The sequence below is a fragment of the Felis catus genome, chromosome D4 (assembly GCF_018350175.1).
Source record: "Felis catus isolate Fca126 chromosome D4, F.catus_Fca126_mat1.0, whole genome shotgun sequence".
NCBI classification, from domain to species: Eukaryota; Metazoa; Chordata; class Mammalia; order Carnivora; family Felidae; genus Felis; species Felis catus.
In genome coordinates this window covers 47526722-47551481 of record NC_058380.1, presented here as the reverse complement: position 1 = coordinate 47551481, position 24760 = coordinate 47526722, and the positions used below count along the sequence as shown (strand labels likewise).

The window sequence follows — 24760 nt, the reverse complement described above, 5'->3', positions numbered from 1 at the left end:
TTTAACTGACTGAGCCACCCAGGTGCCCCACATTATTACTATTAGGTAATAATCAAATGCTGTTAAAAAAAATCTGATATCCAGTTATTTTCAGATTGTTTTGTGTGTTCTCTGTTCTGTGGATTTTTGAAGGCCTCCCCATTTTAAATTGATTTCCAGAATTGCTGCTAATTTATCTTAGTGTTGACGTCCTGAGTTGTGGTTACGAAGAAATTGGAAGGGATGGTTGGGGTGGCTCATTCCTGAACATACCCTTTTCTCCATTCCAGAAATAATCATCCTTATTTTAGTGAGTCAGTTCTTTAGCTGTAAGTTCTTCTGCAGTGGTTTCCGTGGCTTGCAAGGAGACCATTGATGATGGCTGCTTCCTCACTGCGCGTTGCCCAGCTTTCTCTTCAGGGCCCAGCTGCCCAGGCAGAATATGCGGAAGAAAGGACAGTAATGCCTTGTGGCTTTTAAACTGTGACATCTGCTACTTCTCTTCTGATTTTCTGAAATGGGGGTGGGAGTGGTGGGGAAGCAGCAGGCTCCTTTTTTCCCCACCCCCATTCGGTTCCTGTAAAAATATCAGATAACAGCTGGTATCCTCAGTTTGGCCCAGATTTCTCTGAGAGGCAAAGCAGACCATTTTCCAGAACTACAGAGCACCATTTTTGTCTGTTCTTTGTGTGTTTTTTGTCTTATTTTCAATTAGACATGTTTTGTGTTCTTACACAAGATCTTGAGCCAGTTTTTTTTTTCTCACATGTTTGCTGTTTTAAGTACCTTTTAGAAGCTGCATGTATATACCTTTCCATTCCCTGAGATACCATTCCATAAATTGGCCTTTTTACCCTTCTTCCAGTCTATCCTGATAGTGGTTATTGGACTAAACTTAAAAAAAAAAACAAAAAAAAAAACAACAACAGCATTTTCTTCATGTTACTTCTCAAACTTCTCTTATATCTCCCTAATCTTTTACCTTATCATTTGATTTGAATTTGGAGTTGACTGTTGTTGTTACTGCTTTCCGCAGTAGTCAGACTGGCTCTTCTCTGGCACATGATCATCGTCTCAGGCTCTGCACGTATGCTCCTGTAGGCCTTGCTTCCTGGCATACCTTTTCCCACTTACCTTAGTTGAATAGCAGCCTCCCTATCTATTGGAGCCCATCTGAAGTTCCTCGTTCAGCCTCTGCCTACCTGGGCATGCCTCCAATAAAAAGAGTTGAGACCTTAGTGCTCATAGAGTTTAGCTAAGACAGGGCTTTTGAAGACAAAACTCTTACATTTAATGTGGCAAAACTCCCTTCAGACGGCTGCAGTAGACTAATACATACGTCATATGCAAGTGTACAAATGTTTGTGTGCTCAAGTTAAGTCTTCCAAGATACCTAGTATTTAGTATGCATTTGGTAGAATTCCTAGTAATTGGAATATTGAAACTGAAATCAAGTGCCGTGGAAGGTGGTTCATTTAGTAGTTTCTCCTGGGGCTCCCTAATAGCATTAGCCGAGTAAGGTTTTGTACGATAGACGGATGGTGTGTTGAATACATGACAAATATTCAGTATTTTTGCAGTGAGTGAAGCACCTCAGGCACTGTGAAATCCTAAAGCAGTTGTTCCTGAACTTGTTTGCATCAGAATCACAAGGAAAAGTGGTTAGAAATACATATTCTGGGGCCCACCTCAAATTTCTGGATCAGTGTCCAGAGGTGAGATGCAGGGATCTGCTTTTTAATATGTTTTCCAGGTAATTTGTGACAGCAAGTCTAAGGCCTAACACTTAGGAGCCACCAAAATGTACCTTTTCTGAATAGGTGGGTTCTCTAAATATTGGTATTTTTGCATGCTAAGTTCAGTTTGTTTTCGTCTTTTATCTTGAAAATCGTCTTGTGGATAATTCTCCTGAGCATGCTGAATGATAGCTGAACGTTCAGAGTAAAAAGTGGTTCATACCATCTTCACTTCTTAAAAAGTGTGGCTTAGAAATTAGAAAAACTTAATATCTTCACCTTATGTTAGAAAGATTTTTATTAAAAATAGCAGCATTCATAGGTTAAAGTTTCAAAGTGGTTATTCTCTTCTCCTAAGGGTCACTTTTTTCCTTGGTTGGTTCGAGGTTTTGGCAGCTTACCTAACTGGTGATGTCATACCATCTCTGAGCTGCACAGAGGCAGTTATGATAAAGGCTGTCCATGTTGTCCCTGATATTGGGATGGTTAATGAAGTGTGATGATGACCAGATGTTTTTAACTTCTGATCTTAGGGAAAGTAATGAAAAGGTAGTATACGCACAGTTGAGCCCTGGGGGACGGGAATCTCCTCATGACAGTGTCAAAAATTGTATGCTGGGGGGCGGATCTCATCAAGAGCCCTCTGGTCCTGGTCCCCATGGGCACCTTTTGTTCTGTGGATCCTTTGGGTTCTCAGTGGTTGTGACTAGTGTGTTCAGTCTTCATATTCTCTACTCATTTTGGTTTTAGGGAGTCTCTAGTATTGATAAAATCTAAGTTGGTGTATGAAACATTTATGGGTTCCAGCCAGTCCTCGTGCCCTCTCCCCCCACCCAGAGAAAATGTATTTTTTGCCCAGGTTAATGGTATCAGACTTAAATTCATATTAGCAGAGTAAAATCCTTCATTTCCAAAAGATCTTACATGCTTTCCACCCCCAGCAAGTACTGTGAATAGGTGATGGAGGTCATGCCCCTCAGTGTCACTCCTAGCTTTTCCCCTCCTACAAAGGGTGTAGGAAGCTTTGTTAGTCCCTAGGTTTCTCTGAAAGTGGGAGCTGTTAACCTCAAGGAATAGAAGTCTTTTGTTATTATTGATAGATACCCCTACAAATCCATGCCTTCTCTGCCCCACTGGGGTGGGGGTGGGGGATCTCTGTTTGAAATACTACTAGCGTGAAAAAAAACTGCCTAAATTTGTTTTTGATTCATCGTTCAGACATAGGCCAGCCTAAATTTCACCTTTGCTTAAAAGTTATTAATTGACATCATTAATGTGAAATTTCTCATATTAAAATAACCAAACCACCATTTAAGTGCATATGGAAAAACTTATAAAAATTGAAATACTAAGTACAAATAGTATCCATTTCTTAAAGTGTTCAGTTTGTTAGAGAACGATTAAGTAAAGATAATAAACCTTTATTCTAAGCCATCATGTTGCTTTAAATTACTTGTTACATTTATACCTTTTCCTAACTAGCCTATCCTTTTTCCCAGTACATCTCATGGTCACAGACTTTGTTTGTTTAGCATGAACTATTTCCTTAATATAGGAAGAATATAGAACCACACTTCTGAAAGTTTACTCTCTCAGGACATTGATAACATGATTTAACTGGCTGTGTGATCTTGGACAGTAATCATTCAGGTTTCCATTTTATCTGTAAAACTAGTTCATCTTGAGAATGTTTATTATCTGCCCCCCCCTTTTTTTTTTAACTTTCCATAGTCTACCAAATTGCATATTACAAAAAGGTGTAGCTACTTAATAGATTTTTAGTCAACTCATGGTTATCATGGAATGATTTAGTTAGTGGTGAAATGCAGCACCCCATCCTGAAGAGACAACATGTTAATACTTTCTCTTTGTGGTTGTTGAAAATTTTTGCAGCCACAGTAAAATTTGTGTGGGGAAACAATTCTCCACATCACCTAGCCCTCTTTTTGGTCCAGAATTATTGGGGAAGGGATTAATTCTTATCATTATAACCCATTCCTTTATGAAGTTTAATTGTGCCCATTAGGAAATGCGTAAATCAGCTCCGCGCTTTAGAGAAGGAAAGGGCATGGATGTGGAAACAGAAGTGACGTTAGGCTTGCCACCTGGTAGGTGCTCCGCTAAAAGATCTACAGCATCATTCTGGGGTATTTGAGACCAGTGGGTTTCAAATGGCAGTAATGCTGAGAGTTCATGCTTTTGTAGGGAAGTTTGAAAGCAGCTGTTAGGGGAACCACTTAGAATTAGGGAGAGCAGTGAGCAGGGGGAGGAATGCATAAAGGAGCAGAGAGCATTTGGGGATTATTAAAGGCAGGTGTGCCGTGCCAGGGTTTTATAGTGTAGGTGAGGGAGAACCACCAAAGTGTTTTGAGCAGAGCAACAATGGATTGGACTTAAGTATTTGTTATGAAGGGAAGGTCTCTCTAGTACAGACTCCACATCTCTGAGCATCTCAGGCTATGCTAGTATTCTTTCAGCTTATGTAGTTCATTTTGTTTTCTGTGTAGGTACAAAGTGTAGATGTTTGTAGGAGAAGGGTGGGCTTTACAAACTTGTAAAAGCATCTCCTATAAGGTATCCCTTCTTTCTTTTCTATGTTTATTTTTTTGAGAGAAGAGAGAGAGAGAGAGACAGACAGACAGAGAGACAGAGAAAACAAGCAGGGGAGGGGCAAAGAGGGAGGGAGGGAGACACAGAATCCGAAGCAGGCTCCAGGCTCTGAGCTGTCAGCACAGGGCCTGATGGGGGGCTCGAACTCACAGGCTGCAAGATCATGATCCGAGCCGAAGTCGGACGTTTAACCAACTGAGCCACCAGGCACCCCAAGGTATCCCTTATTTCAATGCTGCTGCATATAGATCATCATTTATCTTTTTACCTTGACTAGATTTGGAAAATTTGCGAGTAATAGTCTGAAGGACAGGCCTCAAATTAACTGACAACTTTGGAGATGTTAACTTAAATTATTATTTGGCTGGTCAGACTTTAGATTGTGGAGGGACAAAAAAAGTGGAAAAAGTACATCGCAGGAGTGGAAGCAAAAATGGAAGCTGAGTAAATGATTTCTTTGCCTTTTTTAAAATAAAGACTGAATGTATTATAACTTCATTTTTAACCCATGGTCTGGAAATTTCTAGAGCCGTGTGCTGAGTTTTAATAGTATATTGCTACATCTGATCATCAAAAACTCTTCAATACATTTAAATAAAATTCTTATATCTATATTGAGCTGAGTATACACAGCCCTTATTTGAAATGAGTAAGATTTTTTAATAAGGTATTATTTGTATAATGCCTGTCATGTGTTTGCAGAATACTCCATTGTGAGCTGTGAATTTATTTATTTATTTATTTATTTATTTACACACACAAAAAGAAGCCACTATAGGTTGTTACTTATCTTGGGTAGCCTCAAGAGTGTGGGTAGGTGGCCTAGGATAGTCCAAAACTTCATTGTCCCAACTCAGGCCTATTTGTGTCACTCCTGCTCCTTCAAGGCTCCCTCCAAAGTGGGATTGAGACAGTTGGAAATTCCCAGAGGGCAGTAACTTGGCATTTTCTGAACTGCTTTTCCGTAGACATTTTTGGACAATTGCTGGCACAAAGGCTGAGCCTGCACAGAGTGATGGGTGAGGAGGAGGGTTCCTGGTAGCACTGTCTCAGCTTGCTTCCTGCCCTTACCTGCTTGTGAACCACAGATGGGATGGTGGGGAGCGTCTGGGCAGTTGACTGAACCCAACTTTCTTAGGAGGGAGTTTATAGATCCTTTTATTATTCAAGCTTCTACCTTTTCTGCCTGTTTCATAAATGTGCATCAGCAAAGGCATTTCTGCAAAGCACTGTTAACACTTGTCTGCTTATCTTTTCTACTGCTTTTAAAGGGTAGGGTAGGGCTTTTGTCGCTTTTTATTTGTGACTTGGGAGAAGTAGTACTAGGTAGGTTGGTGGCTTCTGTCTGTTCTACCAAGCTAGCTTGAGAGGTTAAGACAGATACGGTAACTTCTTTTTTTTATTTTGTTTTTTTTAATGTTTGTTTATTTTTGAGAGAGAGACAGAGTGTGAGTGGGGGAGGAGCAGAGAGAGAGGGAGACACAGAATCTGAAGCAGGCTCCAGGCTCTGAGCTGTCAGCACAGACTGATATGCTAACTTCTGAAAAAGGGTCCCTCAATTCCTTGCTCTATCTACTTTTTATAGTAGTTACATAGGACTTTTATCCTGTTACTTGACTGGACTTAGGCAAAAGCAATATTCCTGTAGGCAAATACTCCCTCTGACCAATGAGATGCAGCTCAGGTTAAGGGACTTGTTCAAACACCTTGTAACTAACAGTACCACAAGGGACACGTTGGCTGATGCTGGTGGCTTTTCTTGTTTTCTTTTCACCTCATATTTTTGACATTTAGGTGTTTCATTTAGAACCAGGTTATAGATACCACTACAAATGGAATATTGTCTTGGGAACCTTAATTTGGGTCCTTTACTGTCTTGAGACTTTCTGGCTCAGATCTCTGTTAGATGTGAGAAATTGGAGCTGTTCCTAGTGGCCAGAAAACTGCTGTCTGTCAGGATGAATGCTGGAGATAGCCAGACACCCACTTTGAGAATAAAACTAGTGTCTGGAGGTCCTGTCTAGAAGATGGGCAGGATCACATAGGTTTAAGTATTTTGATGGTAACTGGAGAGTAAAAGAATTACTATTACAGTAACGCTCTGGATCTCTGTTCTGTAGGAGATGACCCATGCAGGAGTCTTTTTCTGGTAAGTTCTTGTGAGTCTTAGATGCTAGTTTAAAAGTTACAGAAAGTGCATTTGTCATTCTTTAAGTTTGTGTGGACTCTTTACGAAAGCACGTGTGGTCCATTTTCTTTTACTCCCATCTCTGCCTGATTTTCCTGTCGTTGCCCTTAGCATCAGTTCTAAGCCCTGAGTATGACATCAGACTTGTGGGGGTTTTACTTTGGAAGTTTCTTGACGTACTACTTGTGATTAAGCAAGAGAGAGAGGGCTCTATTTTGAAAACTGTACAAGCGGTCTGCTAGTTGTGTGCCCCCCCCACCCCGAATGAGAACAACTCCTTGAATGCTGCATCAAGGTTTAAGAGCCACAAGTCCTGGATTTATGTCCTGCTCTATTAAAGTGGTATTTTAGAAATCTAGTTGGGGAGGAATGAAAAAGCTGCTTTTACTCCAAAGTAAGTAGTCCCACTGTTTTAGTTTGTTAGTTTGATTTTGTTGGATATTTAAAACTACCGTAGTTACCTTGTGTTACAGAGAAGCGGATGGTGGAAAAAAAAAATCAATAAATCATGCTAATATGCTCTGTTTTCTGGTCATTAGTATAAGGTTACCTCCTCCCACAGGAATTGGGAAGTGTAATCCTTCCTGCGTAGGTTCTGAGGTTGCTAATGAGTCTTGAAGTGACCCTCACTGACCCTCAGGCAAGCAGCAGGAAAGGCAGCACCTGCATGGTCCTGGAAACTGATCATTCAGAAAAAGCTTTCATTTTTACAATTTTGTTAAATGACTGTTTAGAAATTCGACTGTTCCCACTTCCTTCACACAAACGACCCTGCTCATATTCTTAGAAAGATTCTGGAGTCCTTGAGAGTGGCTCTGACTTCATAGAATTAAATCTTTTCCACAGACCAGTCAGGCTGATGAGCTCCCTAATCCAGCTGAGCCCCATCCAGCCAGGCTGATATTTGGATATACCTTTGGATGAATTTTTATGGGCTTTGTTTTACCTTTACATTTTTGTATTTATTGGTTATTTCTATTCATATATACCTTATTTTCAAGCTACTCATTCTTACTCATTTGGAAACCAGGATTGGTGGGTGACCAGGAAGAGAGCTTGACATCTGTAATTTTTATGAGCTTTCTAGGAATCCAAGTATATCCCCAGAGTTTGAGGATTACCTATTTAAAGTCTGTCTACATAAGGGACTGCCAAAGCATTAAAATGTTCATCAGAATCACTAAGGGGGGGGGCGCCTGGGTGGCGCAGTCGGTTAAGCGTCCGACTTCAGCCAGGTCACGATCTCCCGGTCCGTGAGTTCGAGCCCCGCGTCGGGCTCTGGGCTGATGGCTCAGAGCCTGGAGCCTATTTCCGATTCTGTGTCTCCCTCTCTCTCTGCCCCTCGCCCGTTCATGCTCTGTCTCTCTCTGTCACAAAAATAAATAAACGTTGAAAAAAAAAAAAAAATTAAAAAAAAAAAAAAAAAAAAAAAGAATCACTAAGGGGGGGTGGTTGATAAAATGCATAGTTCTGGACCCCAAAACTTACTGAATCTGATATCTGCAGGGTGAGACCAAAAAATGTATTTTAACCAGCTACCACAGGTGATTCTTAATAGGTGGTGGTCTGACCTGAGAACCATTGTTTGGTGGACCTTAATGATTTGTACTTGGATAGGTCTGTGGTGCTTGTTTCAAAATGAACCTACATGTTAATGAAATTTTCATTTGTAGGTTCTGTCATAAAGTATCTGGAATGCTTGTGGTTAACAGATGTACTTTTAATGAATATGATGCTGGACTTACCTGAATAGTATTCTTTCTCTCTCTCTCTCTCTCTCTCTCTCTCTCTCTCTCTCTCTCTCTCTTTCTCTCTCTCTCACTCACACACTCACACACTCACACTCACAGTAGTCATTTTCAGGGCATTTCAGTGCCATTAAATACTTTTAGTGTTACAAGTATATAAATGTCATTTAATATTTGATTCTGAGTATAGGGAATTTGCAGTATCGTTCTTCTGGGGCCCATTCATTTAAAATGGGTATTTCATATTAGTATAGAGATTGAGAGTTCAATTATATGGTTCAGGATGGTTGTGAATCCTTAGAATATGGAAGTTGCTTTTAGAATGCAATAAAAATTTGTCTCCTATTTATAGACTTCCAACCACACCCCTCTTCCACCCCTCCACAGTATCTGGATGTTTGAACTTTTCTAGTCCGGGTTTTAATAAATGGGAATTTGCGTTACTATCACAAGAACTTGCCCACATAGCATGTTATAAATATTTAAAGAAAAAAAAACTATTTACTGTATGCCACCTTAATTTGGAAGCCTTTTGACCTATAAACTGAATTTTGTTCCGAAGCTATGTGAAAGCGGTGCATACTGTCACCAAAAGGCTTAGAATGTCTCTGTTCTCAGATTTGCAAAAATGGGTTAATAAGTAATTGTCACCAACTTACAGCATTTTCCATAGTGTTCTCCTTCATTAACCAGTGTCTTGGGGGAATTGTGAAATATGCGTTGTCTGCAGACCGCTCTGGTGCACAAAGTCAAATGAACTGTGAAGGTGAAGGCTAAGAACACCCCTCTCACCTTTGTACTTTGTTCTTTGAGTATTAAAGAACATTGATCTACCAAGTGGCAAAGGGGGTACTATTTGGCGGTTTAATTACAGCCAGTGAATGTTATTGATGCTATCAATCAGCAAGACCCAGGGAAAGGGCACTGTGCCAGACTATTCGGTGCTCCCGACAGTGTAATTAAATACCGCAGGACTGGATTCTCAAGGTAAAGTGAGGTGCTTCTGCACATCTGAAGCAGGAGAATGCTTTGTCCTGCAACAGAGGTAAAGGCGGTTATCCCCTCTTACTGCTCCTGTTTAAATTTCTGGAGGAGTCTATGAATGGCAGTGATATGGTCTGTTCATTGTGTACAGTTAAGGTTGTTGGTGTGTTCCTTAAAAACCCTCTTTCTTGTAAGGCCTTCACAACTAGCATACAAAAGGCTTTAGGAATATAGTAATTACTTTTTGTTAAAGCTGTTTGGGGGATATACAGCTCAGGTGTCTAATAGATATTTGGAGAATGAGGGATTGTCTTTGAATGAGACTATTAGTCCTGCAAATCAGTTCATTTAAAAAGCTTTCCCTGTGATTATTCTCTAATGTCTAATCATGTTGAGAGAAAAATACCTTGGTAGGTTTGAAGTTATAAAACATTCAGTAATATTTCAAGGGTTATTCCTTTTGAATTATCTATTGAATAAATTTTTTATAGTTGTATAATTTATGTCAGGTCCACAAAAAATATATAGGTAAGACTTTCTTTGGCCTTGGGGAGGGTTTATAATAACATTCCTATTATCTCTCTTTCTTATATGTCATACATGTGTCTCTCACACAATTTCCTTCTAGTCTATTTGAGAGAGAAATGCCATAGGCAATCCAAAATGTTTGGTATTGCCTTTTTTTTTTTTTAATGGTGTATAGTTTATACTCATTAAGGCTCAGCAAAGACAGGCTCTCCTTGAAGGAAAGTGAGGTGGTTTCCTAACTTTTTGTGCATATGCGTGTGTACGTATATACATGCGCACACACACACTAGATTCCTGACAATCGGATTAAATCAGGCCTGAAAACATTAAATATTGACTGTTGTGTTTTAATTGTAAGAGATATGGGTGCAGACTATTTTTACATTTACAACAGGTGTTTGAAGGAAGACTGTTAGAAATTTTCCCTTGGATGTTTGAGGAATAATTTTTTAAGTACATTAAAGGTTTAGTAAGAGTGATTATTTCATCTTCAATAGTCTTGTGCCATTAGGGCCTTTTACATTATGTGAAATCCTAGCAATTCCAGTGGTTAGTTTCCAAGTTTGTATGGAGGGACATATGCTTTAAAGGTTATTGGGGTGTCTGGGTGGCTCAGTCAGTTAGGCATGGGCTTAGGTCATGCTGTCATGGTTTACAAGATTGAGCCCCGTGTTGGGCTCTGCACTGACAGCATGGAGCCTGCTTGGGATTTTCTCTCTCCCTCTCTGTCTGCCCCTCCCCTGCTTGTGCTCTTTCTCTCTCAAAATAAATAAACATGAAAAACAATTACTAAATAAAAGTTACTAATTTCTATCATAACATGTGTTTTTTCCTCTCCCCCCCCAAGGTCAAAGCTCTCAAATTTAATATTAAAAAATGTTTAATTGCAAATTGTTTTTTAAGGACGATACAATCCTGGTTATACAGTCTTGGATAGGGAATATCTGTAAGTACTTAATTCTGTAAGCATTTTGAATGTCTAGCACATATAGGTCCACTTTGCTAAATGTTGGAGCCGTGCTAAAACATGACAAGATATAGTCTTGTCCCTGATGCCATTGTATAGTAGGAAGAGACAGCACTGACTTTATATGACCATTTTTTTGATGTATGATAAGCGAATGCAGAGTACAGTGGAAATGGATATGTCACTGGCTGTCGAGAGGCCCCTGCAGTGGTTTCAGAAGTGATAGAGTTTTACAAGATAGGGTTTATCACATAGAGAAAGAAGACACGTATTACACATGAAGGAATGTCTCATGCAAAGGCACAAAGGCCTTTATGTGACATGTACTTTTTGGAAGAAACTTGTATCTGGAAACTATAAAGTGTATTTATTCAATCAAGTATTAACCTTCTATGAAAATGATTGGTAGGCAAATTTGATTAAACCTAGCCCCATAGTTTACATTTATTCTTTTTTAGGAAGACCTAATTCATAAAAGGAACTATGGGGATGAATTTTGGGCATTTGTTCACAGTCACATATCTGCCCTGTTCTGCAGAGATTCATGGTAACCTATGAGACTCATTTAAGATGTTTAAAAATGGTACCAAGATGAAATTTCTCTGTGGAGTATTTAGTGTACACACAGAAATAGGATCATTATATTTTCATTACTGTATATATAAGTAGGTCAAAGAAGACTTGGATATCTGAACCAACATTGTGGCGAAGCGGTTTTTCTTCTAGTTACAGAACAAAAGGAAACTTATTGTAGATGGTATTTAAAATAGCCTTTTAAATTGCCACGCTGATTTTGACTATTCTGTTCACCTAGCTTATGGGAAAATTATCTCCACATTGTATATGTATTTGACCTACACACACACATTTTTGTAGACTGTCACTTCCTTGGTTCTAAAAGCCTCACTATGACATTTAAGGGCTCCAGAATCTGCCCCAGCTTCCTACTACAGCATTGTCTTTGTTCTACAGAGATTTTATTCTGGCTCAGCTGGGCTCCTCCTCCTTGAATATGCATGCCAAATTCTTATCTCCTGCCTTGGTTCATTCTCTGCCTGTACTGCCTTATACCACTGTCATTACTTACCAACTTTTATTTGGCCATAGAAGTGTTTATTTTTCGGGGCGCCTGGGTGGCTAAGTATGGTTAAGCGTCCGACTTTGGCTCAGGTCATGATCTCACAGTTTATGAGTTCAAGCTCCACGTCGGGCTCTGTGCTGCCAGCTCAGAGCCTGGTGCCTGCTTCCAATTCTGTGTCTCCCTGTCTCTCCCCCTCCCACGCTTGTGCTCTGTCTCTCAAAACTAAACATTAAAAACATTTTTTTAAAGCATTTATTTTTCACTCTACATTACCATTTCTTCTCTTTGGTGGTCTGCTCTCAGAGGGCAGGCATCTTTGTCTTTAGAGCACTTCACAAAATATATAAGCATTTATTTAAAGTTTCTGAATGAGGGGGCTCCTGGATGGCGCAGTCGGTTAGGCATTCGACTTCGGCTCAGGTCATGTTCTCACAGTTTATGGTTCGAGCCCTGTGTCAGGCTCTGTGCTGACAGCTCAGAACCTAGAGCCTGCTTCAGATTCTGTCTCCCTCTCTCTGGCCCTCCCCTGCTCATGCTCTGTCTCACTCTCTCTCTCTCAAAAATAAATAAAGATTAAAAAAAAATTAAAATTTCTGAATGAGGAAGTTTTTATGTAGTGCTTATAAGAGATAATGGAGATGTGCTCTGTATGCTCAGAGATAGGAAATAGTGGGATGTGTGTGTGTTTATGTTTTCCATTTCAAACCTTAGATGAAGTATGCAAAAACTCTCGGGTATATAACCCACCAAAATTGGCTTGTTGAGAACCTTCTTTTTCTACACATTACCAACCAGTGGTAATTAGCTTTTATTGTTAAACAGCTCCATTTTACCTCTACCAGGTACTCTGGTGACCTTCTTTAGGTTTAACTTTTTCTAACTCAGCATTTTAATCTGCTGCCAGTGCTTTAGATCTACTAGGTGGTCAAATACTACATGAATTACATTTTAAGTTTATATTTACACGTAAAATTGTTAACAGGGAACTTGATGGTGTAGCTTTTGTTGGAGATTGCATCTGATCAAATTTCAGAAACTTGAAAGAACCCTTAAGAAGCTACTAGTGAAGAATGGTTTTCTAAGAACTGAATGAGTACATCTATTTTTCTGTAAGCCAGTTTAACTTCTGTTGTTTCCAGTGAAGCACAAAAAGCCAGATTGTTTGGACAAGCATCACACCTTCTAATCAGCTTGCCTGAAAGATACTTCAGAAATAGCCTCTGCAGGAGGCCATGGAGTATTTTCAGTCTGTAAGAATCGGAGCACCCACTTGCGGGTGGGGGTGTAAGATAGGAATACCTATAAGAATTAGTTTCAACCCTCTAGGAAACGTACAGCCTAATAATATAAAAGCTTTGTAAGTGAATTGCAGTGCTGTTACCCTGGGAGGTGGCTTTGAGGTAGTCTGCTGCTCTGGCAGTGTTGAACAGGCCCTACACCCATCCGAATATTGAGTACTGAGTACTGATATTTTCCTTATTCTTTATGTCTAACATCCTCCTAGTATATTTCGTGAGTGTCCAAAGTGAAAAACTGTCACAGTACTCTGCTAGCATAGCCTTCTTGGTATTTTTTCCTGGTGTGAAATCACATTGAGTCATTAGGCACTGGTTGAATGGTGTTTTGTAACCCATCCCACATTCAGTGCATACATGCGCCCCTCATCTGAAATAGGCACTATTCCCCAAAGCCCATTTATGATTTCTGCCACTGTCTCCCCAAAACGGAGATGATTCTGTTTCTCATTTTGCATCTCATTTTAGGCTCTAATAGATATTTATGAGAGGGAATAAGGAAGTGGGAGTATTTAATATGCAGTACTTTGGGGAAAGAATATTAAAATCAAGTTGGTCTTTTCTATCAGCTCATTTAAAGCTGCTGGATGTTGACCTTCTATACGACAAACAGCCTTTTCCTTAGGCTTCAACGGGGGCTTGGGCTCTCCCATACACTTATCTGCTATTGTCTTACAAAATACATGGAAGATTGTATTATAATACTGTAATAATTAGTGAGGATTAATTTTGATAATAACTGCAATGGATTTGGAAAAAGACTTATTTAATCTTTGAACTGTTTTTCTGTTAAAGTACATACATCTTCTTGTATCAAATGCCTCCTCTGTGTCCTCTTATCTGATCTCAGAGATAATAGTGATAATTTGAGTTTTTTCTTACATAAATTAGGGATGCTAGTGATAACACCCAATTTATAACCCTGATATTAGGATCAGTTGAATATTAAGGTATGTAACATACCAAGAACAGTGTCTGGCACATGGTAAGTGCTTAGTAAGTGTTTGGAGCTATCATTATCTATGTTGTTATGATTTTCTATGTATGAAATCATTAAGGTATGATTGAAACATTATTATGGTTCTCCAGCTTTGTGCTAATAGTTTTATTTTTCCGTTTAATCCTTGTAAGGTACCTGTGAGGTGAGGACTTTGATTTACATCAGATTGTAAACGAACAAATAGAGGCTTCAGAGAACCTAAGGAAATTATTCCCTAGTTATATAACTGGTAAGGCACCAGAGCCAAGACCTGAACTTGGCTCTGTGCACGTCCAAGCCCTGTGTTTTCAGTGCTTCATAACTTTGGAGGGCTCCGGTACGAGTATCAGTTTCTGGCCACTAGTTCATAGTATGCCCTGTTGCGGCCAGAACTTCACCAGTGATAATACATTCTTTTTTTGCCTTTTAAGTTTTTTTTGACATAGTAATACACTAATTCCTGTTTGCCTTAATTCTAGCCTATTTATATTACTTAATTCTTCTTTTTGTTTTAAGCAAGCCCCATGCCCAGTGTGGGGCCTGAACCTCGTGACCCTGAGATCAAGGGTCCCATGCTCTACCACCTGAGCCAGCCAGGTACCCCTTACTTCTAAAGATATGTGGACAAATAAATACAGGCTCATTTCTCATTTTTTAATGTTGAAAATAAGGGAGTCTGCTTTTCCTAGCCACTCTTGAAAACTTCCCAGTGCAGAGAGGTTAGGAATGAACTCTGGTGGTTATAGCTGAAACTCCCATCTCTTTTCTTTTCTTTTTTTTTCCAAGCCACTTTAGGGTAATCACTTACTAAAATTTTAACGGGCTAAGTGAAGGTATGGAATGGAATATGGAACAGTTTGATTGGCAGATTCTTGCTTAGACCTTGGGATGACTGATTGACCACCACTGCAATTGTAGATCCAGTTTAATCCTCAACCCCCTTTGGATGCCACATTTACCACTTACTCTATTTGTTTTCTTATTTATTTATTTATTTATTTTTTGTTAGATTCTTTACATGCACAGATCCTTAGGAATTTGAAAGACGTTGTTGGCTTAAGTTGCATTTCAGGAATGCTTTACCATGGGTTCCCTATTTACCTTTACCAGCGTGAGAGTCCTTGTTGAACCAACGGGGTTCTGTAGCCAGGCAGAAGCGACAATAGAAGGGCAGATGTGATCTGCTAAAAACTTTGATGGTTTAGTAAATACTTTGATACTTTAATAAAACTGTACTTCAATAAAATATAAAGATGTCTGTCAGGACAGTCTGCTTGGACCCTCATTTAATTGATAAATGTTGGATGAGACAGATGTGGGTAGTATTTAATAGACTATGCTCAGTGTAGTTTTCAGATGCTGAGTTTAAGATGTATGTAAAAGGAAATCTAATTTTTCAAGTGTCCAGTTTATGATTAGTTGCTTAATAGGATACTTAGAACTAGTGTGCTTTTTTTCTATTGTTTTTAATAATGTCGTATGTGATCACTTAAACTCTTAGGACATTATTTATTCTTTGGTCCAATTTTAAGTTGGGTATAAGAGTCAACTGCTTTGAATTTTATTTAATGTTGCATTAAAACTTGGAAATGATGTAAAGCTAGGTAGTCTCTCTAGTATAATACACCCAGTTGCTATTTTCCCTTTCTGTTAAATGATACATAATGTTTTTTAAACGCATGTTTAATACCTAAAATATTCTATTCTAGGTAAGTTTTAACTTGGTATAAAGCAATAGTTTCAAGTTTCTTAGTTTGATATTTTTTTTTCTCCTCTTCAACTGTCCTCCCCTCTCCCCACCTCTCTCCCCTTAGCTTTTTGTCAGACATCTCCTAAATAGTTCTCAGGCATTATACTAGTAGAAGAAGTATAGTAAGTGTCCTATGGACTAGACCCATTTTGATGTATTTTGGATTTTCTTACGTGTATAGAAGAAACCTTTTTGCTGAGCTAAAGTTCTTACCTTCTTGCATATATCTTTTTCCTTGTATATGTCTCATCATCCTCCCAATAATTGTCATTTTGCTAGAAACCTGTATGATTTCAGATTGTGTCTCAGGCAGTGGTGTATTGGAAAATCTCTTGATGAAGGGTCAAGGCCTGTGAATCCTACACTCTTTTGCTCTGCATCTTTGGACAAATCACTTCATTTTTGTGTGCCTCAGTCTCCCTCCTTCCTAAATAAAAAGAAATTGGGCCAAATGATCTGTTTCCTTTTTGTTCCAATATTAAGACCTTTCCCCCCAGCAACATATTATTCTGTCAAAGATTTTATTGCCTCTGGAGATTTGAATCCCCAGTTTGTGAAATGACACTTCATTCTTGACATGTTTAATGGCATCTACAGTCTAGTCTATGAACAGAGTGCCATCATATATGATTTTTGCTTTATTTACGAAGTAGATTATGGCCCTTCTTAACTTTTTACATAAGATTTCCAAAATGAAGTTTCTCCACTTTGTGATTATAAATCCTCTTCATTACGGTAATGTGTGGCAGGTACCAGGGTGTGCAAAATAGGATAAAGACAAGGTTTCTTATTTCAAGGACGTAAGGCAGTTGTAAGAGAGGATAAGAGATGAGTTTATCTTGGTTTCTTCAGTGTGGATGAGAAACCAGGCATGTGGGTACTGGTAAAGGTACTAACTCAGACAATTGAAGGTGGATGAGAGTGGATGTTAGGCACTCGTGATGCCATTGTAGAGTCTGAAGTGACTCACATTTAGTTGAGTGGGAGGTGCAGGTTATACTCACACTGGGAAGTAAGAGAGAGGAAGGTTTGGAAAACTACTGAAGGTTGTGAGTGTTTATATAGAAAGGGAGTCAGTGCCCTAAGCGTAAAGGACTAAGAAATTTGAAATTAATCTTAAAGCATTAAGGAGTCCCTGAGGGATTTGAAGCTGAGAGTAACACAATCAAATGTGTTTCCTGGTGTTGTTTGAATTAAAACAATCTTTATGAGACTTAAAGCAGAGGTTTCATCTGTATTTTCCACCAATGGAGTTTTCTAAATTCCATGTTTTGGAATACCTATTAAAGGTAACTCCCCTAATCTATAATACCCCTTTCTAAAGCCTTCCTGCTAGGGGTGATTGTTGCTTTGAACTCTAACACCTTTTCTACAGCTAATCTTTAATTTCTTATGGACTTATTTCTGTATGCTTTGTTCTCTCAGGTTTACTCATTTGCCACCCTTTGTGAAACATGCTGGCCCTTAAAAAACTTACACTGTGATATGTATATGCCTTGATGTGTTTTCGAGACTCGTTCCTGGTGGGGTTTTGCATTTAGAAGCAGATAAAAGTATAGTTCCTCCTTTTGGATGCATTTTGAGGTCTCTGGCCTGAATTGTGATTGGAGATCACATTCTTCTGTGTACTTCTCAGCTCTTTGGAGGCTCTGGTGTAACCACCTGTCTGTAAAGCCTTAATGCTGTCACAGGACCTTTGCTACTGCCTACCAGAACCAGAGCTTTTATTTAGTGATAGTGTCACTTTTCAGACAGCCCTATCAAGACTCAGCTTTTTGATATGAACAGCAATTAATTCTCATTTTAAATAGGCACAACCATGATCTTATCTATTCCTCCCAGCTGAAGAGAATGAACAGAGCTTTTCAAAAAAGTCTGAAGTGGCAAGCATCTAATTTTCAGGTTTAATGTTGATAGTCCTGGGTCAGTAATTGACAAATGATAGAAGTTGTTCAATGCTGATCTTGCCAGTGGGAGATTTTTCAAATGTCCTTAGTTTGATAAAGAAGGAATTGCTTTGTTCATTTATAGACCTTATCTCTTTAATCTGTTGGTATTAATGTCCACTGTCACTGATCTTTTGTTGATGAGTCTAAGAGAAATGAGAGCAGTTGTGTTTTTTGGGCAAAGGCATTTTGATGGACTTACTATTGAACGTGATGTAGTGAGATTTTAAACTCTACTATGTACATGTAATGAAGTGCTAATTCTTATCCATAGATATCTTCATTCCTTTTAATTCTGTGTATTTTGATTAACTTGTGTTTTGATAGCCTATTCTTAGTATATGTGTTACTTGTCCTTGAATGTTTAATGTATAATTAGTTTTAGTTGCTGATGAATAAATGAGTTTTTAATTACAAGGAATATATTGTGTTTCAAACTATTCCATTTTCAAGACCTAATTACTTTGATAAATCTATTTTTATCTCTATTTTGTCCGGTGTGATCTCATTTACGAAGAACAATTTGAGAAGCCATTGGCTAGAGCATTTATTTGCCTGGTACTTCTAACTGCTTTCCTTACTTCCCCTCATGTAATCTCAGTATTGCTTGTCTTTGTTTATTATATCACTTGTAGGGTTGTGAGAAATTCCAGAATAAACCTGAGTTTTAAATTGCTATCTTTGGAGTAGATTGGTGTTCAGTGTTGTACTCTCTGTATCATCTTTAAATATTTAAATTGCAGACTCTCTGGCTGCCTCTTAAATTAGATCCTTCACTTAGTAGTTTTGACATTTCATAACCTTGCTCCTCAGGCATTAAATATTCACCTGTTTAAATGGCAGTGAAAATTTAAAGTCCAAACTCATTCTGTTAATCCAGTGAATGTAGATTGGAGAAGAGCTTGCAGTTGGTGAAAGAAGAATCTATTTTGACTCCGGTGGATCATATGCTGCAGGGCTATTATATTGAAGTATTTCTAATACATAATTTGCCATAAGACAAAGCCATTTCTTGGGTCTTCTCCAAGGGGTATTAACCTTGAAGGACCGTAAAAATAGACTTAATACTTTGAGGCTTATGATAGACCAAGAGTTCCTGTAGGTGAGCATTATTCAAGGCACCAGTGCAGGCTCCACATCCAGAAAAATCAGAATGGAGAAGGTTGCTGATAATTACCAGGTACAAAATTTATCCTACTGGCAGAGTCTTCTTCCTACTTTGATCTAAGTACATTCTGTTTATAATCCTTTGAGATAGAAGAAGAAATATTTTGCTTTTCTTGGAAGGGAGGATGTTACTGACAGTGACATCCTTGATAGAGCAGGAGAAGGGCCTGCAAATCGTAAGAAACAGGTGTAGGGGCAAGACATGACACATTGGTCTGGGTGAAGGACGGTTGCCCTTCATTACACTTTTATTTCTTGGAAGTTCATGAGGGGTAGAGGGGGGATACATTGCTCATTTAATCACATTCTCAGAAAGTAATAAACAAACGTAAAAATCCTAAGTATCATGTGAAGTTTCTCCAGTGAGTCTCAATCTGTGGCCACTCATTCTTTCTTGCTAGAAGTTACTTTTTAGAGAACATATTAATGAAAGATGAAATAAAATAACTTTGATATAACTTTAATATCTGGTGGCATCCTGTTTTCTGCTGCCTTAGCTCAGTTTCACTGTGTGTGTGTGTGTGTGTTAGTGTGAGAAACGACCCAGATTGATTTAATTCCTCCAAACTTTAAGAACAAAAGTTACTGTAGTAAATTGTAGAAAGAAAATTGGACAAGGATACAAGGATCCCGTGTTCAGAGTTTGGATCCAGTGATATGTTACTTACCTTGTCTATACTATTTGCCCAGCTATAAAATACTAATGTGTGCTCTACCTACCACAGACAAAACACTCTATTTTGCACGTGGTAAAGTCTCGTAAGTCCCTAAGTATAAGTTAAATGGAAATATTTGTTACTACCATGAGTTTATACGTGGTAGTTCATCTCTGTCCTGGGACTGGAACCAGTTTTTTGAGAAAGTTACTAAAAAAAATACTCATGAGGAGATTTACTGTTGCTTCTAGGAGTCCTTTTAATGTGGCTGTGTTCTAAAAATGTACCTTGGATTTGTTTTAATCAGTTATGGTAGGATATGCTGACATGGACATTATTGTTAGAAGGAAGAAGTTTATAGTTACAGATCTTTAGAAACAGGGGCCTAGTTGGCTCAGTTAAGCATCTGACTGGCTCAGGTCATGATCTTGGGGTTTGTGAGATCAAGCCCTGCCTCAGGCACTGGTCTGACAGCACAGAGCCTGCTTGGGATTCTTTCTCTACCTCTCTCTCTTCCCCTCACCTGCTTGCTCGCTTGTGTGTTCTCCCTCCCTCCCTCCCTCCCTCCCTCCCTCCCTCTCTTTCTTTCTCTCAGACTTAAAAGGAAACAGCCCTGTTTTCCATGACATGTAGGGCCACATGGGGAAGCATCAAGGATGATCAGGAGGCAGAGAGATGAAGGCAGAGTATGGTCCAGAGCCTTTATTGAAATTCCCAGTGGGAAGGAAAGGGTGAGTGAGGCGGGTTAGGTATGCTGAGTTTAGCATTGGATAGCTTGAATAATTTTGGAGGGCTCTAGATTGGGGGTGGGGAGTTTCTAGTTGTCAGACACCCAGCCCTGGGGTGATTTAGGGTGGGGAATATAGGCTTGGTGTGTGAGAATTTGATACATGAGAAAAGTTGTGGGATTGGTTTGTTTATATATCAAAGGCAGGCTCACAGGAGAGTCATTTACTATCTCCAAGAAGTAGTTATCTCTGGGAGGGGCAGTCTTCAGGATCCAGGCCCCAGATGCTAGAGCATCAAGAATACAGAAAATAAAATCTAGTCAATACAGGCTAGAAATTAAAGCAGCAGTGTGAACTTGAGACCGGACATTGAAGAAAAACAAAAGCAGATAACATAACTGACCCAAGTATGTTTTCAAAGCTTTTATATAAGCACTAAATATAAACCCGTTTTCCTAAATATATTTTAGGATAACTTTTAAAACACTCCACCCACACTCCTCCGAAATGCACAGAGCAGTAAATGTCACTGCCTGAGTAAATTATTCTGGAACACAGTAATGGACTCAGGTTACTCTCAGTTTTAATGGTCTGTGTCTTTCTCAGATGCATGTAGAGGTAAATAATGTTTATAGTCACCTAGGTTTTTAGGTTCTGTGCGAAGAATTCTGTGTACATTAGAAATTATTAAGATTCCTAATCATACAATGGAGGTACGGTCACGTGGTAATAGACTTAAATTTGCACGAGTTCCCAGAGCCTTAATGAATTGAATGTAGTTTCGAGCCCAGGCACACTGGTTGGAAAGCCATCACCTAAAACTACCATTATACTGCCTCACGCCTTGCTTGAGCTCCTGGAGTGGCTGTCTGCCTCCATGGCCTCCTTCATCAGTCCTTGGGAGAGAGAATGTACATATGCTTACTCTGCTGCCCGTGGGAAGTGGCTCTTCCTAAAGGGAATGCTTTAGTCACATGATCCTGAGCAGACTACAGCTGCCTTGCTGAGAGTTCTCAGTCTCCGAAAGCAAGAGTTTAAGTGGTGGGATTTGTAGCTGTTAATTGAGAATTGGGCTTTAGAAAAGAAGTGGGATATTCATTGTTTTCATATTACTGAGGGTATCTGTAATTCATTTGCTTTTTTTTTTTTTTTTCCTTTTTTTTCTCCTTCAGTTTATAGCAATCCCAAGACTAGGTTCCACTTGAATTATTTTGTTGATCACTTGGAATTTTCCTTCATATTTTTCACTTACATTTAAGTTCCTCAATCTTCATTCTTAAGTGGTGAGGCATAGAGAAAAAGTGCACGTGCATAATTATCTCTCAGCACTCCACCACTCTTCCAAATTCCTTGTGTCTGTAGTATAGGACAGTGTTCATGCAACTTCAAATATAGCCTGTGGACCAAGAGGTGTGTTTTCACTTGTTAATGAGCAAACTTGTTGAATAAAAGATAAGAGTATTAAATGTTAACACTAGTGGGGCAGGGATGAAAGATAGCAAGACCTTTTTATAAAGTAATATAAATCTGGCTTACTTTTTTTGTGAAAAGCCGAAAAGGAAATGGTGATAACACTGTGGGCATAATTTAAACCATGGAGAATATGTTTGAAAATACCAAGAGCTTGTTGAAATTGAAGACCTCTTTTTTTTGTTTTGTTTTGTTTACTTTTGTTTTTGAAATGAGCAGTGGACTAGTTTAAAGGTGGATACTTACAGATGAAAGTAGCAAGCAGAAGTTACCATGTTACAGTACCTGAGCAAATCAATATGAGTTAGACCCATTGGCCATTTTTATGAATGGTCTGGAAGATGAAGGCTATATTGTGACCTTGTAGTTAGGTAGTCCAAAAAAGCTTAGAATTAAACCAGAGGGAATGTGGTCAGGAATAGCATATGAGATTCAGAGCTGTCTGAAAATTGGCAGAGATAGGTGTAGGCAAAGAGCTGTCGATTATGTTTTGGGCAAGCTCTCGATGACTGCATGAACTGTCCCTTAAATCTTGTGGTCTAGGAAGCTTGCTCAGGGCCCACAGGATCACTGGTTATTAGATTGGTTTTACTCAGCAAATGTTCTAGCATCTATCATATGCCAAGATACTGAGGATAACAGTGATAAGAGTGAGAGGTAGTTCCTTAGTGCATGGAGCTTACATGAAGAATGTTGATTATCAACAAATACAGGCAGACTTATTTTGTCTTCTATCCTTGTAGAATTTTGAACATTATATCTTAGAAGCTTTTTGAAAGGATACATAAAATGGTAGTTAAAGCCAATAAAAGGGACTTAAGACCTTTTGGAAAATAAATGTTACAGACACTTGTGGACAAGAAGACAATAGACAAGGAATGGCTAGAGATATAGCTTGTTCACATACTTAAATGTCCGGAAGTTTAGGGATGATAAAATGCTATTTTGAAATGAATCAAAAAGGCATACTTAGTGATAATATGGTAAATTTTTAGAAACTTTGTACCATCGCCTGCAGAGATGGGAGAGACTCAAAAACAGGTCACAAAAATGTGTTGGATGAATTTAGAGTTCTTGAACTGAATTACTCGATTCAGCCTACATCTGTAGCTTAGGGGGTTGGCCCCAGTGAGGACATCCTGTTACCCTAAGTAGTACTGTGCTATGTGCACCACTGGTTTGTTTTGAAAACCTGCAAACCTAGGGATAAATGTGATCTCTTTTCTCCTCCTGGGGGAATGGCATTTTCTATTTCTTGATCATTTCTCCAGAAAGGAGTAAAATGGTTAACGCAGGACTTATTTTTAACATCCGTGTTTGTTATGTGCTCCATACGGAAAAGCTGCTGACTAACTTTAGGCAGTCGTTGAGTTTCTGAAGGGAGGTAACTGAGTGTGTGTAGATGCTTAATTTCATTTTCCTTTCCCAGGTTTCCTATGCTCGCCCAAGTTCAGCTTCTATCAGAGATGCGAATTTGTATGTCAGTGGACTTCCGAAAACAATGACCCAGAAGGAGTTGGAGCAGCTTTTTTCACAATATGGACGCATCATTACTTCTCGTATTCTTGTTGACCAGGTCACTGGTAAGTCGGCAGCTGCTCTACACAGTCTTTGACACTTTCTGAGTGGCAGATCGTGAAATATTTTGCCTTTCTGTACAGCAGTCTTGCCTCTAGAACATATCAAAGGTATATGTGGACCAGAAAATGCAATTTTCTGCTGGAATTGTTCATAAATATGCATGGATAAAAATAGATTGTGGAGTGAAGTGAGCGAGCTTGAGTCATTTCCACCCTGAAGGGGCAGGTTCGAAGCCTGTTTTATGGCATGTAATAAATTTGTAGATGATAATAATCCTCATTTCTAAGCTGCTGCGTGAAAAAAGCCCCCATTCTCCATAAAGTACTCTTCCTAATCTGTCTTGTTTTTTTTGTAAAAAGCATAGTTTAATACAGCAGAATGCAACTAGTTCTCTAGGGGAGGATGACACCATGTCCGCACTAGCTGTTCAGGCTGGTTTCCAGGTCCATGCTGGATTGTATGGGCATGTGTAAAAGGTTGACTTTTTGAATGTTAAAATATTTTATGCCTGGTGTATCTTTTGACGAACTGAAATGAGAGGACTGATAGGTGTATTAAAACTTTTGTTGGTAAGGGAGCTCTTTTGCCAAAGCCTTTAAGAAAAGCAATACTGATTTGATTACAGATTTTAAAAATAAATGGTAATTTTCTATTATGAAAATAATGTTTATTTTTTAAAAACATATTGAAAATAGAGCAACATGATAAGGAGGGGGGAAAATTAACCTTAAGGCCATATACTCAAGCAGTCACATTAAGGCTTGGGGGAAAATGTAGACAGATTTTCCTCTTTAATATTCTTCATGTTTCTTCCTTTTCTTTCCTCTCTTTTACTTTTCTGGTTTTCCTTCTCCTTTTCTCTCTCTGTCATAATACCACCGGAAGAGATTCATTATGTATTACAACGTCTGTTGTCTTTTTAAAGTAAGCAGTGGACATCCTCATAATGCTTTGTGTTTCTGTGGTGTCTGTTATTTCTCCTCTTTCATTTCTCATTTTGTTTATTGGAGCCTCTCTCTTGTTTTAATGAGTCTGGCTAGAGGTTAATCAGTTTTGTTGATATTTTCAAAGAACTAGCTTCTGGTTTCATTGATCTGTTCTGTTGTTGTTTTAGTTTCTATATCATTTCTGTTCTAATCTTTAAAAAAAAAAAAAAAAAAGGAAGCACTAGATTAACTACAGAATAAAATCAGGCCAAGTTTTTATTTCTTCAAGTGAAGCTCAGTTGAGTTGATGTGAGTTTGAGTGGAAGCAGCCCATGTTACGCTCTTCTGTACTGTTAATTGGGCTCATCCATAGGAGGCACCACACTTAGAGTTTTGGGTAGAGAGAGATCTACCTTCATACACATATGCTTGGGAGAATGG

General features: G+C 38.8%; 1 protein-coding gene across 21 annotated transcripts in view; it reads left to right on the top strand.

Annotated features, from left to right (window-relative positions):
• ELAVL2 (ELAV like RNA binding protein 2) overlaps positions 1 to 24760 on the top strand; it is a 201205-nt gene that overhangs the window by 162651 nt on the left and 13794 nt on the right. For all 21 annotated transcript variants that reach the window (XM_019816051.3, XM_045043762.1, XM_045043761.1 and 18 more), the window contains one exon: positions 23242 to 23395. In XM_019816051.3, coding sequence (XP_019671610.1) covers positions 23242 to 23395 — 154 coding nt within the window. The remainder of the gene's footprint in view (positions 1 to 23241; positions 23396 to 24760) is intronic.